Here is a 21,674-nt window from a genome sequence, read left to right as displayed (position 1 = left end):
ACATTCATATACATACAGATGCAGTCTATTATTTTGCGCTTTACGCCACAGCATTATGGGGGAGTTGTCTGGCCACAGCATTATGGGGGGGTTGTCTGGCCACAGCATTATGGGGGGGTTGTATGGCCACAGCATTATGGGGGGGTTGTCTGGCCACAGCATTATGGGGGGGTTGTCTGGCCACAGCATTATGGGGGAGTTGTCTGGCAACAGCATTATGGGGGAGTTGTCTGGCCACAGCATTATGGGGGAGTTGTCTGGCCACAGCATTATGGGGGGGTTGTCTGGCCACAGCATTATGGGGGGGTTGTCTGGCCACAGCATTATGGGGGAGTTGTCTGGCCACAGCATTATGGGGGGGTTGTCTGGCCACAGCATTATGGGGGGGGTTGTATGGCCACAGCATTATGGGGGGGTTGTATGGCCACAGCATTATGGGGGGGTTGTATGGCCACAGCATTATGGGGGGGTTGTCTGGCCACAGCATTATGGGGGGTTGTCTGGCCACAGCATTATGGGGGGTTGTCTGGCCACAGCATTATGGGGAGTTGTCTGGCCACAGCATTATGGGGGAGTTGTCTGGCCACAGCATTATGGGGGGGTTGTCTGGCCACAGCATTATGGGGGGGTTGTCTGGCCACAGCATTATGGGGGGGTTGTCTGGCCACAGCATTATGGGAGGGGGGGGGGGTTGTCTGGCCACAGCATTATGGGGGGGTTGTCTGGCCACAGCATTATGGGGGGGGTTGTATGGCCACAGCATTATGGGGGGGTTGTATGGCCACAGCATTATGGGGGGTTGTATGGCCACAGCATTATGGGGGGGGGTTGTATGGCCACAGCATTATGGGGGGGAGTTTGTCTGGCCACAGCATTATGGGAGGGGGGGGGGGGGGGTTGTCTGGCCACAGCATTATGGGGGGGGGGGGGGGGGGGGGTTTGTCTGGCCACAGCATTATGGGAGGTTGTCAGGCCACAGCATTATGGTGGGTTGTCTGGCCACAGCAATATGGGGGGTTGTCTGGCCACAGCAATATGGGGGGTTGTCTGGCCACAGCATTATGGGGGGTTGTCTGGCCACAGCATTATGGGGGGTTGTCTGGCCACAGCATTATGTTTTTTTTCTGGCCACAGCATTATGGGAGGTTGTCTGGCCACAGCATGCCACAGAATTATGGGGGTTTGTCTGTTTTTGTTAGTTACTACCCTCATTCCTTCTGACCTGAACACCCCCCCCCTCTCTCTCTGCCTCTGTCCCTTTCCCTCGCTCTCCCTCTGTCCCATCTCCCTCTGTCCCCTCTCCCTCTGTCCCCTCTCCCTCTGTCCCATCTCCCTCTGTCCCATCTCCCTCTGTCCCATCTCCCTCTGTCCCATCTCCCTCTGTCCCATCTCCCTCTGTCCCATCTCCCTCTGTCCCATCTCTAGGATTTGAGCTGGGTTTTGCCATGGCCAGTCCCAATGCATTGGTTCTATGGGAGGCCCAGTTTGGTGACTTCCACAACACAGCCCAGTGTATTATAGACCAGTTCATCTGCCCAGGACAGGCCAAGTGGGTCAGACAGAACGGAATAGTCCTGCTGCTGCCCCACGGCATGGAGGGAATGGTAGGGATTACTATATATGGGCTCGTTGTCTGTCTGCATGTCTGCCTGCCTGCCTGCCATAGTCACTGAGAACAGAATAGTACTGCAGCTCCTATCGCTTTATCTCTGTCCCTCTAAATGTCGGTGTCCGTTTGGGAAAAAATCTGTTGACACAAATGGACGATAAACGACGTATCCCATGATTCTTCACTCAGGGACCAGAGCACTCCTCGGCCCGACCAGAGAGGTTCCTGCAGATGTGTAACGAAGACCCAGATACCTACCCTGTAAGTGTGTGTGTGTGTGTTTGTGTATGTCTGAGAGACAGCGAGAGAGAGGGAGTCTCTAAACTTGTGTGTGTGTATGACCTGTCCCGTCCACAGATATTCTCTGCTGAGGAGTTTGCAGTGCGTCAGCTGTATGACTGTAACTGGATCATAGTCAACTGCTCTACACCGGCTAACTACTTCCACGTCCTCCGTAGACAAATACTACAGGCCTTCAGGAAGCCTGTGAGTGTCAGACGCACACACACACACACACACACACACACACACCTCTCCTCTTTTTATTGATTCTCTCTGTCCTCCAGCTGATAGTCATTACCCCCAAGTCTCTGCTGCGCCACCCAGAGGCCAAGTCCAGCTTTGATGACATGCTGCCAGGTGAGGGATGGAGGGATGGAATGGGAGAAGAGTGGGGCTCATTGGGTTTTGAGGAGGCGAGAGGATCGGAGGACTCAAGGAAAGATGATTTGAGAAAGAGCCCCAGTGTCTCTGACGTGTGTGTTTGTGTGTCTCTGACGCGTGTGTGTTTCAGGTACCCACTTCCAGCGTCTGATCCCAGACAGTGGTCCTGTGTGTGAGAACCCAGAGGCGGTGAAGAGGATTGTGTTCTGTACTGGGAAGGTCTACTATGAACTGACTAGAGAACGCAACAACAGAGGCAATGATGATACTGTGGCCATTGCGCGCATAGAGCAGGTACACACACACACACACACACACACACACACACACACACACACACACACACACACACACACACTTCCAATCTCACCATCTCTCTCTCTTCCTCCAGCTCTCTCCGTTTCCGTTTGACCAGGTGAAAGTGGAGACAGATCGTTATCCTAATGCTGACCTGGTGTGGTGCCAGGAAGAACACAAGAACCAGGGTTACTATGACTATGTCAAACCCCGCCTACGAACCACTGTTGACCGCACCCGCCCCGTTTGGTACAGCCCACCCTCCTTCACTCATACCAGCTCTGGGAAAGAGATCATTGAATGATTTGATGAAACGCAAGGGGAATAGACTTGTGTTTTGTATTAATTGTGTGCTTCATTCTTTTGTGTGTATGTGTAGGTATGCTGGTCGTGGGCCAGCAGCAGCTCCAGCTACAGGGAACAAAGCAGCTCACCTGGTGGAATTACAACGCTTCCTAGATACAGCTTTTAACCTGGACGCATTTACTGAACAGTCCTAACACACTTATACACTACACCCTAACCCCTATACCCTACACCTTAACCTTACCTCACCTGGTGGAGTTACAACACTTCCTAGATACAGCTTTTAACCTGGACGCATTTACTGAACAGTCCTAACACACTTATACACTACACCCTAACCCCTATACCCTACACCTTAACCTTACCTCACCTGGTGGAGTTACAACACTTCCTAGATACAGCTTTTAACCTGGACACTTACACTTGAAAGTCTTAGAAGACCCTACACCCAATGTACTACACCCTACTCAATACACCCTTATACCCTAGTCCCCCACTCCACTCTACCTGCTGGAGTTATACGCTTTTCACCTGGATGCATACACTTGAAAGTCTTAGCACAGGGATATCCTAACCCCTAGACCCTGGCTACACCCTACCCTTACCTCAGACCATAGGTCCTCTTGAACTGTTGAATCATGGGGGAAATGTCCATGGAGTCAGACAAACAATGGACCCATTTTATCAACCATACAAATACTTTTGTACATTTTCCTCTCTCTCCATCTCTCCCATCTCATTCTCTTTCTTCTCCATCCCTCTCTTCATCTGTCTTTTCACCCTCCTTCCTTTATTCTCCCCACTCATCCCCTTCTCTTTTTTCTCTCCTCTTGACCAATCACTCTCTCCCTCTGTTTTCTCCTCCTCTCTTCTCCTCCCTCTCTTCCACCTCCTGTGCCAAATGTAAACAAGCTGTTTAGAGATTACTGGATGAGAAATGACTAGTATATTATTATACTATTACATTATTATACTATTATATTATATCAAACATTGTATAAGATACAGTAGTAACTTATGAAGAGACGAGGTGAAAATGTCTACTGGTCTGGTGGGGATCTCTTTGGAACTAAATAAAGTATTTATTTATGTTAGTATAGTGTTTTATGTTTGTTCTTTTATAATTTATTCATTCAATAAAGACATGACATTGTCTGTTTTCAACCTGAGGGCCTGAGAATCCTTTTCAGGAATCTAATTTGATATTATTAATAAAGTATTAAAAACATATCTTGTGTGTGTCAGCGCTCAGCCACAATACAGGGCTCCACAATGCTCAGTTTAGTTTACCAATAAGCAAAGATTGACAACACTGGAATATAAGGGTCACTTCTAGCTCATCACTGGATTATAAGAAGGGTCACTTCTAGCTCATCACTGGATTATAAGAAGGGTCACTTCTAGCTCATCACTGGATTATAAGAAGGGTCACTTCTAGCTCATCACTGGATTATAAGAAGGGTCACTTCTAGCTCATCACTGGATTATAAGAAGGGTCACTTCTAGCTCATCACTGGATTATAAGAAGGGTCACTTCTAGCTCTAATTCAGTGTAACCTGTAATAAGATATTACATTTCATAATGTAACAAGACAGTATAGTCACCTGAAGGAAATGGATGTGATCCTCTGTGTGTGAGAGTTTCTCCAGCTCAGCATCTCTCCTCCTCAGCTCAACTAGCTCCTGTTTCAGTGGCTCCAGTAGACCTTCAGCACGCCTTCTCCTGAGCTCTGATCAGCTCCTTCACCTCAGAGCGCCTTTCCTCCATGGAGCAGATCAGTTCAGTAAAGATCCTCTCACTGTCATCCACTGCTGCATTTGCAGAACGCTGTTAGGAGAGTGAGATGGAGAGAGAGAGGGAGAGAGAGAGAGAGAGAGAGAGAGAGAGAGAGAGGCTCCTTGTCAAAAAGTATATTCCCACTCTAACTGGGAACCCAGACAGCCTGTTCCCTACAATGGAACTGGAGAGTCTCTCTCTCTCACCTTAAGAGACTCCACAGCCTGTTGGAGCTCCTTCCGCACCTTCTCTCTCTCTCCTGGACTATGTTGTTGATTGTTACCAAACATTCACCACAGCACACAGTTGACCAGCTTGTGTTTCTTTAGTCCAGGAGTGAGGTTGGAGGTGAGTCTCACAGTAAGACACCAGACACACCAGACAGGACATGAGGGCTTTCTGGTCCCAGTGCAGAAATCACACGCCACATCTCCAGGTCCAGCATAGCACAGAGGAGGGGGAGCAGCCTGGAGTCCTGTCTTCTTCAGTGTCTCCACCACCTCAGCCAACATGTTATTTTTCCTCAGAGTAGGCCTTGGAGTGAAGGTCTGATTGCACTGAGGACAGCTGTAGATGCCCTGATCATCTTGATCCCAGTAGCCCTCAATACAACTACAGTAACTGTGTCCACAAGGAATAGCCACAGGCTCCTTCAGTAGATCCAGACAGACAGAACAACAGAACTAGTCCTGGTCCAGTAGAACTCCCTGCTGAGCCATTTAGACTGTTGTTGTTCACTCACACACAGACAGACGACAGAGAGACTCGGATCAGTTTAGTTTCCACCGAAGAGAGTTTGTGGGAGGGACTTCCTGGTTCTGCCAAAGGGTGTGTGTGTGTGTGTGTGTGTGTGTGTGTGTGTGTGTGTGTTTGAGAGAGAGAGAGACAGAAAGAGAGACAGAGAAACAAGAGAGAGACGTGTGTGTCAGTGGCGACTGGTGGGAGGAGCTATAGGAGGACTGGCTCATTGTAATGACTGGAATGGAATTAATGCAACACAGTCAAAAGTGTTTTCCATGTTTGATGTGTTTGATACTGTTCCATTTACACCGTTCCAGCCATTACAATGAGCCAGTCCTTCTATAGCTCGTCCCACCAGCCGCCACTGGTGCGTATGTCTGTCAGCCACAATACAGCCACAATACTCATTTTACCAATAAACAAACAGTGAAGTCACTAGATTATAAAGATGAATTTATTCAAAATGTTTAAAGAAAAAAATTATAATTTTAGAGTATTTTACAGTACACTGCATGTATGTATGTATATATATATATATATATATATATATATATATATATATATATATATATATATGTCTGGTGATGGTTAAATTGTTGGCTATCATCAAGGGAGAAATCAAAAAGCAGGACCCCTGATTTTGTTGACATCATTTCATTAGCTTCGTTTTATCATCACATTTAGTCGTTTTCTAAATAGTTCAGTATGCAGTAGTTACAAATGTATCAGTTTGATTTAGGAACAGTGTAACTATTGAAAAGACAAACACATTCATAATCAACCATTACTTGGAACTGTACCATGTTTCTATCCACAGATCATTCATAGAGCCACTCTATCTCTGGGGTGCATCTCAATAATGTGAAAAAAGGAAAGGAGACAAGGAAAGGAAGCTCCTTTAGAGTATGTAGATGTGTCCTCACAGCTGACTCCTGTGTTTCAGGGTATTCCTGATCCAGTCAAACAGGTCCGCATGTGTGTGAGCCAACTGTATCACAGCACAGTAGTCAACCAGCAACTCATACAGCTCACCTGAAACAGGGGAGAGGAATCAATCAATCAAACTTGATTTACACGGCAACTAGGAGGATTTGATGTTTGACTAAACACAGTGAAGGGAAGGAGGACTTTTTTGCATCACGGCAACGCGTGGAACCGCTGTCATATAAAAAACCTTGCCCAAGGCAAGCCCATGTTTTTTCTATCCTCAGTCCCCTTTGACAGGGTGCAGGTGTAGGGTCTTACATTGAGAGAATCTTCATCATATCAATAGAAAATAAGAACAATCTATTTTTTTTTAATCACAACCTCCTCAAGCTTTTGGAGTTGACTATACGCAAAATAATATACCTACTCTTGATTTAGGCTATATTCTTGAATGACAAATGTTTCTGATCAGTGATAGATGAGAAAACGAATATGTCACGCCCTGACCTTAGTTATCCTAGTTTTCTTTATTATTTTGGTTAGGTCAGGGTGTGACGAGGGTGGTTTGTGTAGTTTTGTATTGTCTAGGGTGTCATGACGTTGGCCTCTGAGTATAGCAACCCCTCTCCCTGCCTCCCCCTTTCCTCCTTCAACTAGGCTGCTGTGGTCAGAGGTTGTAAAGTCCTGAGAAGAACTCATGGACACACAGTATAGAGAGAGTAGTTTTTCATGGAGACAAAGGAAATCCTTCCACCTCACAGAACTTGAGGTACGAACAAAGTTCATGTTCCGGAGAAAGTGTAAAAGATCGGTGAAGAATCCAGCTACAAACTGGTCCGTTTGTCACAACTTGGGAAGGTCATGGGAGACGGTGTGGCCACATTACCATAACGCTGTTTATATAATAGCCCCAGATATAATGTTTACATCTAATTGTTGTATAAGATGAATGAGTGAGTATGATACTGTTTACACAATTTTACAATGTGATTTTGGACTGTTTAATGAAGGAAAACTCAAAAAGGGAATTGGATTTGAACTAAATCAGAGGACCGCCCCTGAGCCCAGTTAGGGTCAGACATCCTGGACCGCCCCTGAACCCAGTTAGGGTCAGATATCCTGGGACAGCCCTTTTGTGCCATTCCGAAAAGAAAAAAAACTTTGAGAAATTATCACCATGTTTTTCTCCATTAGGGGAGGACAAAGGTTGTAGACCATTGCTGAATCTTTTAACCATACCACGTGGTTAAACTCTTAGACTATCAATACAGACAGAATGAGAACAAGTCTTTGATACTAATTACTAGTCTACAGCTAGGAATTTGGTATCATTGAACGCGAAGAACGACAACCGCCGAAACATCCATTCTATAATGAATGTCACTTTGAACTATCCCTTCTAACCGAGACAGAGAGAGAGAGGGAGAGAGACGGAGAATTCTACGAAAGACACAAACTTTACACCAGCGATCAAGAAGACACACTGAGCGTAAATATATATATTGATTGCAATTGTTCCCGAATGAGTGAGCGTTCAAGTGTAAAGGATTAGCATTTTAATTGTTATAATTAACTCTGTAGTGACTTCTTAGTGGACCCCCCCATTTCCCTTTTTGTTTAACAAGCCGCCATGCCGGTTTAGCCCACTAGGGCACAGTTTCCTATCATTACATTTACCTTTGTTTGTTTGTTTGTTTGTTTGTTTATGCATTTCTGTGAATTACTTAGTTATTAATAAATAAATGATTTAAGACAATTGATGTATGGATGACTCATAGTGAAGACTGGGTTCGTGCAGATAACCAACAATTTACAACGTTTGGAATGAGACTAACATGAGGTAAAGTAAATAATTAATGAATTCGAAGACTAATTGATCAGATAAAATATCTGAAAAGTTATTTTAGGAAATGATAACTTTGTAATCTGAATGTTTTTCCTTGGTGCCCCGATTTCATAGTTAATTAGTTACGTGATTAATCAGTTGATCGCATAGTAACTCATTACAGAGAATCTTTGATAAAAACTATCAGTCTTCAGTTAAAGACAGTAAAGACACGACAAGGGGTTTTGTATGTCTAGGGGTTGTTGTTTATCTAGGTGTTTATTTGTCTATGGTTGCTAGATTGGTTCCCAATCAGAGGCAGCTGTTTATCGTGGTCTCTGATTCGGGACCATATTTAGGTAGCCATATTCCTTGGGTATTTGGTGGGTTATTGTCTATGTGTAGTTGCCTGTCAGCACTTGTTATTGTAGCGTCACATTCATTTTGTTAAGTGTTCTTCATTTAATTAAAAGAAGAATGTATTCTAATCACGCTGCGCCTTGTTCTCATCGTTACGACGAACGTGACAGAATAGATGAGCTTTACCACCTCCACTAATTTGCCCAGCCAGAGAATTAACCAAATATAACCTACAGATGGAGATTCAGTTAAACAAAATCTCATTGATTGATTAAGACAAGTCAGAGGCTTTTTGTTGGGAGTAGGCCTAGGTTACTAGAGTGACTGCATCAGAAGAGCAAAAATAATCCAGTTATTAAGCTACATAACATGCTGACAAAATGTTCAGATCAGTGATAATAAATGAGCCAACCAGACAAGATGATCATGAGCAGCCCTCACCTCAACTTAGCTAACATTTCACAGCCTAATTGTAACCTAACCAATATCCAAACAGAGAGTCAGTAAAAAGAAAACAATAACCCGTTTTTCATCCAATCTTCATAAAGTACACTATACAAAATTATGTAAACACCCCTTCAAATTAGTGGATTCTGCTATTTCAGCTGACAGGTGAATAAAATGAAGCATACAGCTATGCAATCTCCATAGACAAACATTGGCAGTAGAATGGCCTTACTGAATAGCTCAGTGACTTTCAACATGGCACATTCATAGGATGCCACCTTTCCAACAAGTCATTTTGTCAAATTTCTGCCCTGCTAGAGCTGCCCCGGTCAACTGTAACTGATGTTATTGTGGAGTGGAAACGCCTAGGAGCAACAATGGCTCACAGAACAGGACTGCCGAGTGCTGAAGCTGCCTCTAGAAGCAACATCAGCACAATAACCGTTTCTTCGGGAGCTTCATGGCCGAACAGCCGCACACAAGCCTAAGATCACCATGTGTAATGCCAAGCGTAGGCTGGAGTGGTGAAAAGCTCGCCGCCATTGGACTCTGGAGCAGTGGAAAAACGTTCTCTGGAGTGATGAATCACGCTTCACCATCTAGCAGTCCAACGGACAAATCTGGGTTTGGCGGATTCCAGGGGAGGAATAATGGTCTAGGTCTGTTTTTCATTGTTCGGGCTAGGCTTCTTAGTTCCAGTGAAGGGAAATCTTAACGCGACAACATACAATGGCATTCTAGACGATTCAGTGCTTCCAACTTTCTGGAAACCGTTTGGGGAAGGCCCTTGTCATGCTGAAACAGGAAATGCCCCTATGCACAAAGCGAGGTCTATACAGAAATTATTTGTCGAGATCGGTGTGAAAGAACTTCACTGGCCTGCACAGAGCCCTGACCTCAACCTCATCGAACACCTTTGGGATGAATTGGTCGCAGTTGTAAATGAGAACTTGTTCTCAACTGGCTTCCCTGGTTAAATAAAGGTGAAAAAATTGGAACGCCAACTGCGAGCCAGGCCTAATCGCCCAACATCAGTGCCCGACCTAACTAATGGTCTTGTGGCTGGAAGGAAGCAAATCCATACAGCAATGTTCCAACATCTATTGGAAAGCCTTCCCAGAAGAGTGGAGGCTGTTATAGCTGCATAGCTGGGGACGAGCAGGTGTCCACATACTTTTGGTCATGTAGTGTACATGTTGGATAAAACAATTGTCACAACAGGCCTGATGGAAACAGAAGATTTGTTGGTAAACTTTCCAAATGTCGACAAAACAAAATACACTAGACAAGGTGGGAGCTTTTTGTGTCTAATTAAATTAATTATGTGAGAAATGTTGGTGGAAACGCTTTTATACGCAAATATTGATATAATAACCTCGTCAGGAAATCATGCAGTTTACTAGGCTACAGATGAAATAAGTTATGATGAACTTCACAGTGTGGTGAAAGTGCACGGCGATGATCTTGATGCTCCTTTCCAATAAATTTAGAGGCTCTTATTCTGGTGACATGATAATCGATGCGTGACTGCTGTTTGACAAACAAATATATTCTCACTGTTGTACACATTGAATTTGGTACATTAATTACTTTTTGTGTGCACTATGTCATCAAGACTGATTTTTTATCCGCAACAAGTCCATTTGGTGGAAACACACTGGTGGGAAAATGTGCATATTTCCTTTATGCGGTAAATCTGGAAATCTGTCGCCAATTGGATGGCAACCTTGATTTGTCAAGAGTTCCACGTTGTCTGAAAACAGTGCTGAAATAGTTGACAACACACAGGTAGGCTCATGCTATTGGAGTTTCATTAAGCAACAATCTTATGCCTTCAATTGCATTGGCCTACTTTATTCCCATATTTTTGTTATTCAGTGATATTTATTCCCACAGTAATTCTTTATGGATCCATCGTGTTGTGGTTAAGAAAACAGTGCATGTGGTGGGCTCTATGCAGAGATGAGTGAAGTGACATGCCTCACAAAGTTTACAACTGACAGGAGGATAGAAGTAATGGGTGCAGCCTAGCAACCATCAAGAGCTAAAAAGCGTAGTGCAAGTCAATGCCACCTTGGTTTGAATACACTGAACAAAAATATAAACGCAACATATAAAGTGTTGGTCCCATGTTTCATGAGCTGAAATAAAAGCTCCCTGAAATGTTTCATACGGACAAAAAGCTTAGTTCTCTCAAATTTTGTGCACAGATTTGTTTACATCCCTGTTAGGGAGCATTTCTCCTTTGCCAAGAGAATCCATCCACCTGACAGCTTGCGGCGCCGACAGAGATGTCCGCCTCGCTTCGCGTTCCTAGGAAACTATGCAATTTTTAGTTTTTTTACGTGTTATTTCTTACATTGGTACCTCAGGTCATCTTAGGTTTCATTACATACAGTCGAGAAGAACTACTGAATATAAGAGCAGCGTCAACTCACCATCAGTACGACCAGGAATATGACTTTCCCGAAGCGGATCCTGTGTTCTGCCTTTCAACCAGGACAAATGAATAGATCCCAGCCTGCGACCCAAAACAAAGACATGGTAAAAGAGGGAAACGTAGCGGTCTTCTGGTCAGACTCCGGAGACGGGCACATCGCGCACCACTCCCTAGCATTCTTCTCGCCAATGTCCAGTCTCTTGACAACAAGGTTGATGAAATCCGAGCAAGGGTAGCATTCCAGAGAGACATCCGAGACTGTAACGTTCTTTGCTTCACGGAAACATGGCTCACTCGAGACACGCTAACGGAGTCAGTGCAGCCAGCTGGTTTCTTCACGCATCGCGCCGACAGCATCTTTCTGGTAAGAAAAGGGGCGGGGGCGTATGCCTTATGATTAACGAGACGTGGTGTGACCACAACAACATACAGGAACTCAAGTCCTTCTGTTCACCTGACATAGAATTCCTCACAATCAAATGTCGTCCGCATTATGGACCAAGGGAATTCTCTTCGATTATAATCACAGCCGTATATATTCCCCCCCAAGCAGACACATCGATGGCCCTGAACAAACTTTATTTGACTCTTTGCAAACTGGTAACCACATATCCTGAGGCTGCATTCATTGTAGCTGGGGATTTTAACAAGGCTAATCTGAAAACAAGACTCCCTAAATTGTATCAGCATATCGATTGCGCAACCAAGGCTGGTAAAACCTTGGACCATTGCGATTCTAACTTCCGCGACGCATATAAGGCCCTCCCCCGCCCTCCTTTCGGAAAAGCTGACCACGACTCCATTTTGTTGCTTCCTGCCTACAGACAGAAACTAAAACAAGAAGCTCCCGCGCTCAGGTCTGTTAAACGCTGGTCCGACCAATCTGATTCCACGCTTCAAGACCGCTTCAATCACGTGGATTGGGATATGTTCTGCATTGCGTCCAACAACAACATTGACGAAAACAAAGGAGATGATCGTGGCCTTAAGGAAACAGCAGAGGGAGCACCCCCCTATCCAAATCGATGGAACAGTAGTGGAGAGGGTAGTAAGTTTTAAGTTCCTCGGCGTACACATCACGGACAAACTGAATTGGTCCACCCACACAGACAGCGTTGTGAAGAAGGCGCAGCAGCGCCTCTTCAACTACAGGAGGCTGAAGAAATTCGGCTTGTCACCAAAAGCACTCAAACTTCTACAGATGCACAATCGAGAGCATCCTGTCGGGCTGTATCACCGCCTGGTACGGCAACTGCTCCGCCCACAACCGTAAGGCTCTCCAGAGGGTAGGGAGGTCCGCACAACGCATCACCGGGGACAAACTACCTGCCCTCCAGGACACCTCCAGGACACCTACCCGATGTCACAGGAAGGCCATAAAGATCATCAAGGACAACAACCACCCGAGCCACTGCCTGTTCACCCTGCTATCATCCAGAAGGCGAGGTCAGTACAGGTGCATCAAAGCAGGGACCGAGAGACTGAAAAACAGCTTCTATCTCAAGGCCATCAGACTGTTAAACAGCCACCACTAACATTGAGTGGCTGCTGCCAACACACCGACTCAACTCCAGCCACTTTAATAATGGGAATTGATGTAAAATATATCACTAGTCACTTTAAACAATGCTACTTAATATAATGTTTACATACCCTACATTACTCATCTCATATGTATATGTATATACTGTACTCTATATAATCTACTGCATCTTTATGTAATACATGTATCACTAGCCACTTTAACTATGCCACTTTGTTTACATACTCATCTCATATGTATATACTGTACTCGATACCATCTACTGCATCTTGCCTATGCCGTTCTGTACCATCACTAATTCATATATCTTTATGTACATATTCTTTATCCCTTTACACTTGTAGTAGTTATGGTAGTAGTTATGGAATTGTTAGGTTAGATTACTCGTTGGTTATTACTGCATTGTCGGAACTAGAAGCACAAGCATTTCGCTACACTCGCATCAACATCTGCTAACCATGTGTATGTGACAAATACATTTGATTTGATTTGATTTTGATTTTATATCAAGAAGCTTATTAAACAGCATGATCATTACACAGGTGCATCTTATGCTGAGGACAATAAAAGCCAACTCTAAAATGTGCAGTTTTGTCACACAACACAATGCCACAGATGTCTCAAGTTTTGAGGGAGCGTGCAATTGGCATGCTGACTGCAGGAATGTCTACCAGAGCTGTTGCCAGATCATTTAATTGTAATTTCTCAAACATAAGCCGCCTCTAATGTCGTTTTAGAGAATTTGGCAGTACGTCCAACAGGCCTCAATATCGCAGGCCACATGTAACCACGCCAGCCCAGGACCTCCACATCCGGCTTCTTCACCAGCGGGATCGTCTGAGACCAGCCACCCGGACAGCTGATGAAACTCTGGGTTTGCACAACCGAAGAATATCTGTACAACCTGTCAGAAACCGCCTCAGGGGAGCTCATCTGCGTGCTCGTCGTCCTGACCAGGGTCTTGACCTGACTGCAGTTTGGCGTTGTAACCAACTTCAGTGGGCAAATGCTCACCTTCGATGGCCACTGGCACACTGGAGAAGTGAGCCATTCACGGATGAGATCTTGAGGCCCATTGTTGTGCCCTTCATCTGCCGCCATCACCTCATGTTTCAGCATGATAATGCCCCCCCCCATGTCGCAAAGATCTGTACACAACTGTAGACCAACAGATGCATATTTGTATTCCCAGTCATGTGAAATCAATAGATTAGGGCCTAATGAATGTATTTCAATTGACTGATTTCATTTTATGAACTGTGACTTAGTAAAATCTTTGAAATTGTTGCATGTATCGTTTATATTTTTGTTCAGTGTAGTTACTATAGTTACTCACCCGCTGTAGTTCCTAGTGTCTACTATCTATGGTAACTCACCCACTGTAGATCTGAGTCTGTACTATGGTAACTCACCCACTGTAGATCTGAGTCTGTACTATGGTAACTCACCCACTGTAGATCTGAGTCTGTACTATGGTAACTCACCCACTGTAGATCTGTCTGTACTATGGTAACTCACCCACTGTAGTTCTGTGTGTACTAACTCACCCTCTGTAGGTCTGTGTGTATCAGAGCACTATTGAAGTCGGAAGTTTACATACACTTAGGTTGGGGTCATTAAAACTCGCCTTTCAACCACTCCACAAATGTCTTGTTAACAAACTATAGTTTTGGCAAGTCGGTTAGGACATCTACATTCTGCATGACACAAGTAATTTTTCCAACAATTGTTTACAGACAGATTATTTCACTGTATCACAAATCCAGTGGGTCAGAAGTTTACATACACTAAGTTGACTGTGCCTTTAAACAGCTAGGAAAATTCCAGAAAATTATGTCATGGCTTTAGAAGCTTCTGATAGTAATTTAAGTCAATTGGAGGTGTACCTGTACCTGTGGATGTGTTTCAATGCCTACCTTCAAACTCAGTGCCTCTTTGCTTGACATCATGGTAAATCAAAAGAAATCAGCCAAGACCTCAGAAAAAAAATTGTAGACCTCCACAAGTCTGGTTCATCATTGGGAGCTATTTCCACACGCCTGAAGGTACCACGTTCATCTCTACAAACAATAGTACGCAAGTATAAATACCATGGGACCACGCAGCCGTCCTACCGCTCAGGAAGGAGACGCGTTCTGTCTCCTAGAGATGAACGTACTTTGGTGCGGAAAGTGCAAATCAATCCCAGAACAACAGCAAAGGACCTTGTGAAGATGCTGGAGAAAACAGGTACAAAAGTATCTATATCCACAGTAAAATGAGTCCTATATCGACATAACCTAAAAGGCCGCTCAGTAAGGAAGATGCCACTGCTCCATAACAGCCATAAAAAAGCCAGACTACAGTTTGCAACTGCACATAGGAACAAAGATTGTACTTTTTGGAGAAATATCCTCTCGTCTGATGAAACAAAAATAGAACTGTTTGGCCATTATGTTTGGAGGAAAAAGGGGGAGGCTTGCAAGCCAAAGAACACCATCCCAACCGTGAAGCACGAGGGTGGCAGCATCATGTTGTGGGGGTGCTTTGCTGCAGGAGGGACTGGTGCACTTCACAAAATAGACAGCATCACGAGGAAGGAAAATTATGTGGATATATTGAAGCAAGATTTCTAGACATCAGTCAGGAAGTTAAGGCTTTGTCGCAAATGGGTCTTCCAAATGGACAATTACCCCAAGCATACAGTGCCGAAAGTATTCGGCCCCCTTGAACTTTGCGACCTTTTGCCACATTTCAGGCTTCAAAACATAAAGATATAAAACTGTATTTTTTTGTGAAGAATCAACAACAAGTGGGACACAATCATGAAGTGGAACGACATTTATTGGATATTTCAAACTTTTTTAACAAATCAAAAACTGAAAAATTGGGCGTGCAAAATTATTTAGGCCCTTTACTTTCAGTGCAGCAAACTCTCTCCAGAAGTTCAGTGAGGATCTCTGAATGATCCAATGTTGACCTAAATGACTAATGATGATAAATACAATCCACCTGTGTGTAATCAAGTCTCCGTATAAATGCACCTGCACTGTGATAGTCTCAGAGGTCCGTTAAAAGCGCAGAGAGCATCATGAAGAACAAGGAACACACCAGGCAGGTCCGAGATACTGTTGTGAAGAAGTTTAAAGCCGGATTTGGATACAAAAATATTTCCCAAGCTTTAAACATCCCAAGGAGCACTGTGCAAGCGATAATATTGAAATGGAAGGAGTATCAGACCACTGCAAATCTACCAAGACCTGGCCGTCCCTCTAAACTTTCAGCTCATACAAGGAGAAGACTGATCAGAGATGCAGCCAAGAGGCCCATGATCACTCTGGATGAACTGCAGAGATCTACAGCTGAGGTGGGAGACTCTGTCCATAGGACAACAATCAGTCGTATATTGCACAAATCTGGCCTTTATGGAAGAGTGGCAAGAAGAAAGCCATTTCTTAAAGATATCCATAAAAAGTGTCGTTTAAAGTTTACCACAAGCCACCTGGGAGACACACCAAACATGTGGAAGAAGGTGCTCTGGTCAGATGAAACCAAAATTGAACTTTTTGGCAACAATGCAAAACGTTATGTTTGGCGTAAAAGCAACACAGCTGTACACACCATCCCCACTGTCAAACATGGTGGTGGCAGCATCATGGTTTGGGCCTGCTTTTCTTCAGCAGGGACAGGGAAGATGGTTAAAATTGATGGGAAGATGGATGGAGCCAAATATAGGACCATTCTGGAAGAAAACCTGATGGAGTCTGCAAAATAGATGAGACTGGGACGGAGATTTGTCTTCCAACAAGACAATGATCCAAAACATAAAGCAAAATCTACAATGGAATGGTTCAAAAATAAACATATCCAGGTGTTAGAATGGCCAAGTCAAAGTCCAGACCTGAATCCAATCGAGAATCTGTGGAAAGAACTGAAAACTGCTGTTCACAAATGCTCTCCATCCAACCTCACTGAGCTCGAGATGTTTTGCAAGGAGGAATGGGAAAACATTTCAGTCTCTCGATGTGCAAAACTGATAGAGACATACCCCAAGCGACTTACAGCTGTAATCGCAGCAAAAGGTGGCGCTACAAAGTATTAACTTAAGGGGGCTGAATAATTTTGCACGCCCAATTTTTCAGTTTTTGATTTGTTAAAAAAGTTTGAAATATCCAATAAATGTCGTTCCACTTCATGATTGTGTCCCACTTGTTGTTGATTCTTCACAAAAAAATACAGTTTTATATCTTTATGTTTGAAGCCTGAAATGTGGCAAAAGGTCGCAAAGTTCAAGGGGGCCGAATACTTTCGCAAGGCACTGTACTTCCAAAGTTGTGGCAAAATGCCTTAAGGACAACAAAGTCAAATTATTGGAGCATCACAAAAGCATGTGCGAGCAAGGAGGCCTACAAACCTGACTCAGTTTCACCAGCTCTGTCTTAGGAGGAATGGGCCAAAATTCACCCAACTTATTGGTGGAAGCTTGAAGGCTACTCGAAACGTTTGAACCAAGTTAAACAATTTAAAGGCAATGCTACCAAATACTAATTGACCCACTGGGAATGTGATGAAAGAAATTAAACCTGAAATAAATCACTCTCTACTATTATTCTGACATTTCACATTCTTTATTCTTAAAATAAAGTGGTGATCCTAACTGACCTAATAAAGCAAATTTTTACTCTCATTAAATGTCAGGAATTGTGAAAAACTGAGTTTTAATGTATTTGGCTAAGGTGTATGTAAACTTCCGACTTCAACTGTAAGTGAGCAGAGTGGAGCTGGAGCGGAGTGAGGAGCGGAGGCTGCCCAATTTGACTGGAGCGCAGAGTGAGATTCCCAAAGGCTGGAGCGTCAGCCTTCTCGCCCGCTCCAATTTTGCTCACTTCAGGAGCTCAGGGCACGCCCCCGGCCCAGCATGCATTTGTAGTCTACTTGTGTGCTGCTATAGCCACTTGCTTTAGCTACTAAATATTTTCATAAAGAAACTGATAAAACACACAGGTGCAAAATCAAGGTGACTTACAAAGGTGAGAACCAAGAGCAAGAGAGGGAGTGTGTTGATGTGGTGTCCACAACTAAATAATCATTGTGGAATCTCTAAGGACAAAAAATCTGACCTCTTAAAAGTTTAGGTCATTTTTGTTCTATTATCTATACAATAGGCCATCATTGATTTTGGCCCAATAGGCCTGGCATATTCCCAATTTCAAAGAGCTTCCCTTTTGATTGGGTTATTTTGCCTAAAAACCTTTAGGACTACTTAGAGAGAGAAAAAAAACAACAACTCTGCATCTCTGCCCAGGATGGCAAGAGTGGCCAAAAGGGTGTTAGCATCCCCAGCGGCTCTGCAAGTGCAGCGAGGGTACCCTGTGCTTCTGGACTCCAGGCACCATCACATGAGCCTGAAGCCGCAGACTGGCCAAACTTGTGTTCTAAAAATGAATTTAAAGGCACTGTAGACTGAGTCTAATAAGGCATTTTTCGTTTAATTTGTATTTAATTGTAAGTAAGTCACAGCCTATATGTGCAATGTATAGACTATAATGATTTAATAGATCAAAATGTTGTTTAAATGTTGAACACTTTATGTCCCTACCAGCCAATTGTGTCGCACTTGCAAATGCTTCACAATGTATTTCTTTGTATTAAAATACTTTTCATTCAAATCAAATGGTTTGGTTTCAATCCTTCAAAACCAAATGGTACTGTAGGTCCAGGTAGTTACAATAGATGGGTTTTGGTTCAATTGTGATTTTAATGAATGGAGCGAATTAAGAGCAGCATTTATTTTTTGAGAGCAGAGCGGTTTTTAGCGGAGCGGTTGGAAAGGAGATGGAGCGCCAGAGCAGTGCTCCAGGAGCAATGAGCGGGATTCCTGACCACTCAACTCAAGATCACATACTCTGGAGTGTAGTAATTCTGTGTGTACTAACTCACCCACTGTAGTTCTGTGTGTACTAACTCACCCACTGTAGTTCTGTGTGTACTAACTCACCCACTGCAGTTCTGTGTGTACTAACTCACCCACTGCAGTTCTGTGTGTACTAACTCACCCACTGCAGTTCTGTGTGTACTAACTCACCCACTGCAGTTCTGTGTGTACTAACTCACCCACTGCAGTTCTGTGTGTACTAACTCGCCCACTGCAGTTCTGTGTGTACTAACTCGCCCACTGCAGTTCTGTGTGTACTAACTCGCCCACTGCAGTTCTGTGTGTACTAACTCGCCCACTGCAGTTCTGTGTGTACTAACTCGCCCACTGCAGTTCTGTGTGTACTAACTCGCCCACTGCAGTTCTGTGTGTACTAACTCGCCCACTGTAGTTCTGTGTGTACTAACTCGCCCACTGTAGTTCTGTGTGTACTAACTCACCCACTGTAGTTCTGTGTGTACTAACTCACCCACTGTAGTTCTGTGTGTGACCAGTAGGTGGTGCATGTCCTGCAGCTCTCTCTCCAAGATGAAGTTATTGAATGTGAAGAAGGCCACGCCCCTCTTGGCCCTGGCTGCAGCCATCAGCTGGACCAGAGCTGGGAGGGGAAAAACAACCAATCACAGTATAATTTGTGAATTTTCAGAGTGGGTCTATGTGGAATATCCTGTGGGTAGAGTTGAGTTATTGTTTGGGAGTTAGGAGCCAGGGTCAACAGTTAGTGGTACATTTAACTTAAGGGTCAAGGGTTAGCGGTTAACAGTTAGGGGTACCTTTAAGTAAGGGGTTAACAGTTAGGGATACCTTTAAGTTTGGGGTCTCCATTGAAGGCTCCGCAGCCCCAGTTTCCTGTGGCGATGTCAGGAAGGAAGTCTGGGTAAGTGTTGTCATCTGCCTTAAAGCCACAGTACGCCTGAGGGAGGATATTACAGGACACCACCGACATCAGATTTATCTCCAGCCCTGCTCTAGCTAGCACACCTGATTCTACTAATCAGCTGTAATCTGGCCCCTACAGGAGAGGAGGGTTGGCTCTCACCTTGTTGAGTTCCCTGGTGACCTGTTTCATGTTGTACTGTTCTCTCTGGTGTCTGAAGTGGAGAGCATCCATGGCCACAATCTGTCTGTGTAGCCTCTGCCACTCATCCCTGAAAACACAGGCAGAGCAATCAGGGACTTTAGTGTGTGAGTGTGTGAGTGTGAGTGTGAGTGTTCACCTCTCAAAGTCGTCTCTGTGAGGCCCTTCCCACTTAAAAGTGTCACTGTAGCCACTGTACTGACTGAACTGTTGAGAACCTACAGAGAGAGAGAGAGAGAGAGAGAGACAGAGAGAGAGAGAGACAGAGAAAGAGAGAGAGAATGTGACGGAGTGAAAGGGAGATGAGATAACCTGTGATCACACACACACACACACACACACACACACACACACACACACACACACACACACACACACACACACACACACACACACACCTGTGATGAAGAGACACTCATTGTCTCCTAGTCTCTCAGTGAAGAGTCGAGATACGATGAGTTCAGGGTTCATCAGGAACAGAATCTCCTCCTGAACCAGACCTGAGCCCAACACTCCACCTCCTATCATGTTACAGGCAAAGTCCGCCTGCAACACACACACACACACACTCTTAGCATTACACACTCACAAACACATACAGCATTACACACACACACACACACACAAAAATTCACAAACACACACTTATACAGTGTTACACACACACAAGCCAGTAGATGTCACCAACCTGTAACATCCCTGCTCCCTGTTCCTCTATGCAGCCTGCTGAGCTGACCTGGAGTTTAGGAACAGTCTCCTTACAACTGACACACAGAGAAAGACAAGAGGGGACATATTAGGAGTGAGTGAGTGAGTGAGCGAGTGAGCGTGTGTGAGTGAGTGAGTGTGTGTACCTCCCCCAGTGGGGCATGTCTCTGTCTCTGATGTAGCGCCTCTCAAAGGTCACCAGTCCACTGGGCCTGGTCGCTGTCATGGCAACAAGGGTCAAAGTTCAGACAGGTAAACCTGGTTCCCACAGCAACTATTATCAGAGGGTATTCCTCATCGACACTCATCAGACGGTCTTAAATAGGTTCCTGTAACCTACATTCTGTACCCTACAGTACACTACAGCACTTGTATTCCAGTCATTATAGTGACTATAGTAGTGTGTGGTAATAACGTACCTGGGTCTGTGACAGTGTGGAAGTAATGAAGGAGGGCTCTCAGCTTCTCTCTCTTCCTCTCAGACCACTTTTCAAACAGACTGACAACACAGAGAGATTGAGTGGTCACATGTTATCCTCTGTTGAAGTTGGAATACTTTGTGTTTGTCTCTATGTCTGTGGGTCTTCAGTGGAGTGTGTTGTGTGTGTGTTCTGACCTGTTAAAGTTGATGGTGGGGTAGTTGTGGTACTCTGCTCTGGGGTTGGGAGAGTTGCGGTGGGGGAAGGTGCAGTAGAAGGCGTTGGCCAGCAGACAAGCTATCTGACTCTGGGACAACGTGATGGACTGAGTCTGGCCCTTCTTGAGTAGAGGGATAGCCTACACACACACACACACACACACACATTTATCAGACTGAGAACACACATTCAGTACCTCTACAATGTGTACCCTACATAGTCCACTACCTCTGTAGGGTCTCATGGGGGAGACCTATCCTTTTCTTAATTTGATTCATTATTTAAATAAACACCCTTGAAACCGAGCTAATCCTACTCTGTCCGTGTCTGATCTGTGTAAACGTCTTGACCAAACCCCCTGGTCTGCCACAAGTGGTGGAGAATGAGGGCACTCTGATAAC

The 21,674-nt window shown here is 44.5% G+C and overlaps 2 protein-coding genes across 5 annotated transcripts in view; one reads left to right on the top strand and one right to left on the bottom strand.

The window, feature by feature from the left end:
• Positions 1 to 3,484, top strand: part of LOC139409869 (2-oxoglutarate dehydrogenase complex component E1-like) — a 45,765-nt gene extending 42,281 nt beyond the window's left edge. Inside the window, exons 17-23 of the mRNA XM_071155258.1 lie at positions 1,426 to 1,604; positions 1,799 to 1,870; positions 1,967 to 2,095; positions 2,176 to 2,248; positions 2,403 to 2,566; positions 2,664 to 2,818; positions 2,949 to 3,484. Of these exons, the coding sequence (XP_071011359.1) occupies positions 1,426 to 1,604; positions 1,799 to 1,870; positions 1,967 to 2,095; positions 2,176 to 2,248; positions 2,403 to 2,566; positions 2,664 to 2,818; positions 2,949 to 3,069 (893 nt within the window). The 3' untranslated portion in view covers positions 3,070 to 3,484. The remainder of the gene's footprint in view (positions 1 to 1,425; positions 1,605 to 1,798; positions 1,871 to 1,966; positions 2,096 to 2,175; positions 2,249 to 2,402; positions 2,567 to 2,663; positions 2,819 to 2,948) is intronic.
• Positions 3,485 to 5,831: 2,347 nt separating this feature from the next.
• Positions 5,832 to 21,674, bottom strand: part of LOC139408452 (poly (ADP-ribose) glycohydrolase, like) — a 34,932-nt gene continuing 19,089 nt past the window's right edge. For 3 of the 4 annotated variants that reach the window (XM_071152367.1, XM_071152369.1, XM_071152368.1), the window contains 11 exons: positions 21,252 to 21,412; positions 21,055 to 21,134; positions 20,782 to 20,854; positions 20,616 to 20,691; positions 20,326 to 20,473; positions 20,067 to 20,145; positions 19,889 to 19,997; positions 19,654 to 19,762; positions 19,319 to 19,447; positions 5,960 to 6,425; positions 5,832 to 5,911 (listed from right to left, as the gene is read on the bottom strand). In XM_071152367.1, the coding sequence (XP_071008468.1) occupies positions 6,313 to 6,425; positions 19,319 to 19,447; positions 19,654 to 19,762; positions 19,889 to 19,997; positions 20,067 to 20,145; positions 20,326 to 20,473; positions 20,616 to 20,691; positions 20,782 to 20,854; positions 21,055 to 21,134; positions 21,252 to 21,412 (1,077 nt within the window). In that variant the 3' untranslated portion in view covers positions 5,832 to 5,911; positions 5,960 to 6,312. Of the gene's footprint in view, positions 5,912 to 5,957; positions 6,426 to 19,318; positions 19,448 to 19,653; positions 19,763 to 19,888; positions 19,998 to 20,066; positions 20,146 to 20,325; positions 20,474 to 20,615; positions 20,692 to 20,781; positions 20,855 to 21,054; positions 21,135 to 21,251; positions 21,413 to 21,674 lie in introns of all 4 variants that reach the window. The other variant, XM_071152366.1, reaches the window with a different exon arrangement.

Source organism: Oncorhynchus clarkii, chromosome 5 (assembly GCF_045791955.1).
Source record: "Oncorhynchus clarkii lewisi isolate Uvic-CL-2024 chromosome 5, UVic_Ocla_1.0, whole genome shotgun sequence".
In the NCBI taxonomy this organism is placed as follows: domain Eukaryota; kingdom Metazoa; phylum Chordata; class Actinopteri; order Salmoniformes; family Salmonidae; genus Oncorhynchus; species Oncorhynchus clarkii.
The sequence above is the reverse complement of the archived record's forward strand: the minus strand, read 5'-3'. Positions and strand labels throughout refer to the sequence as shown.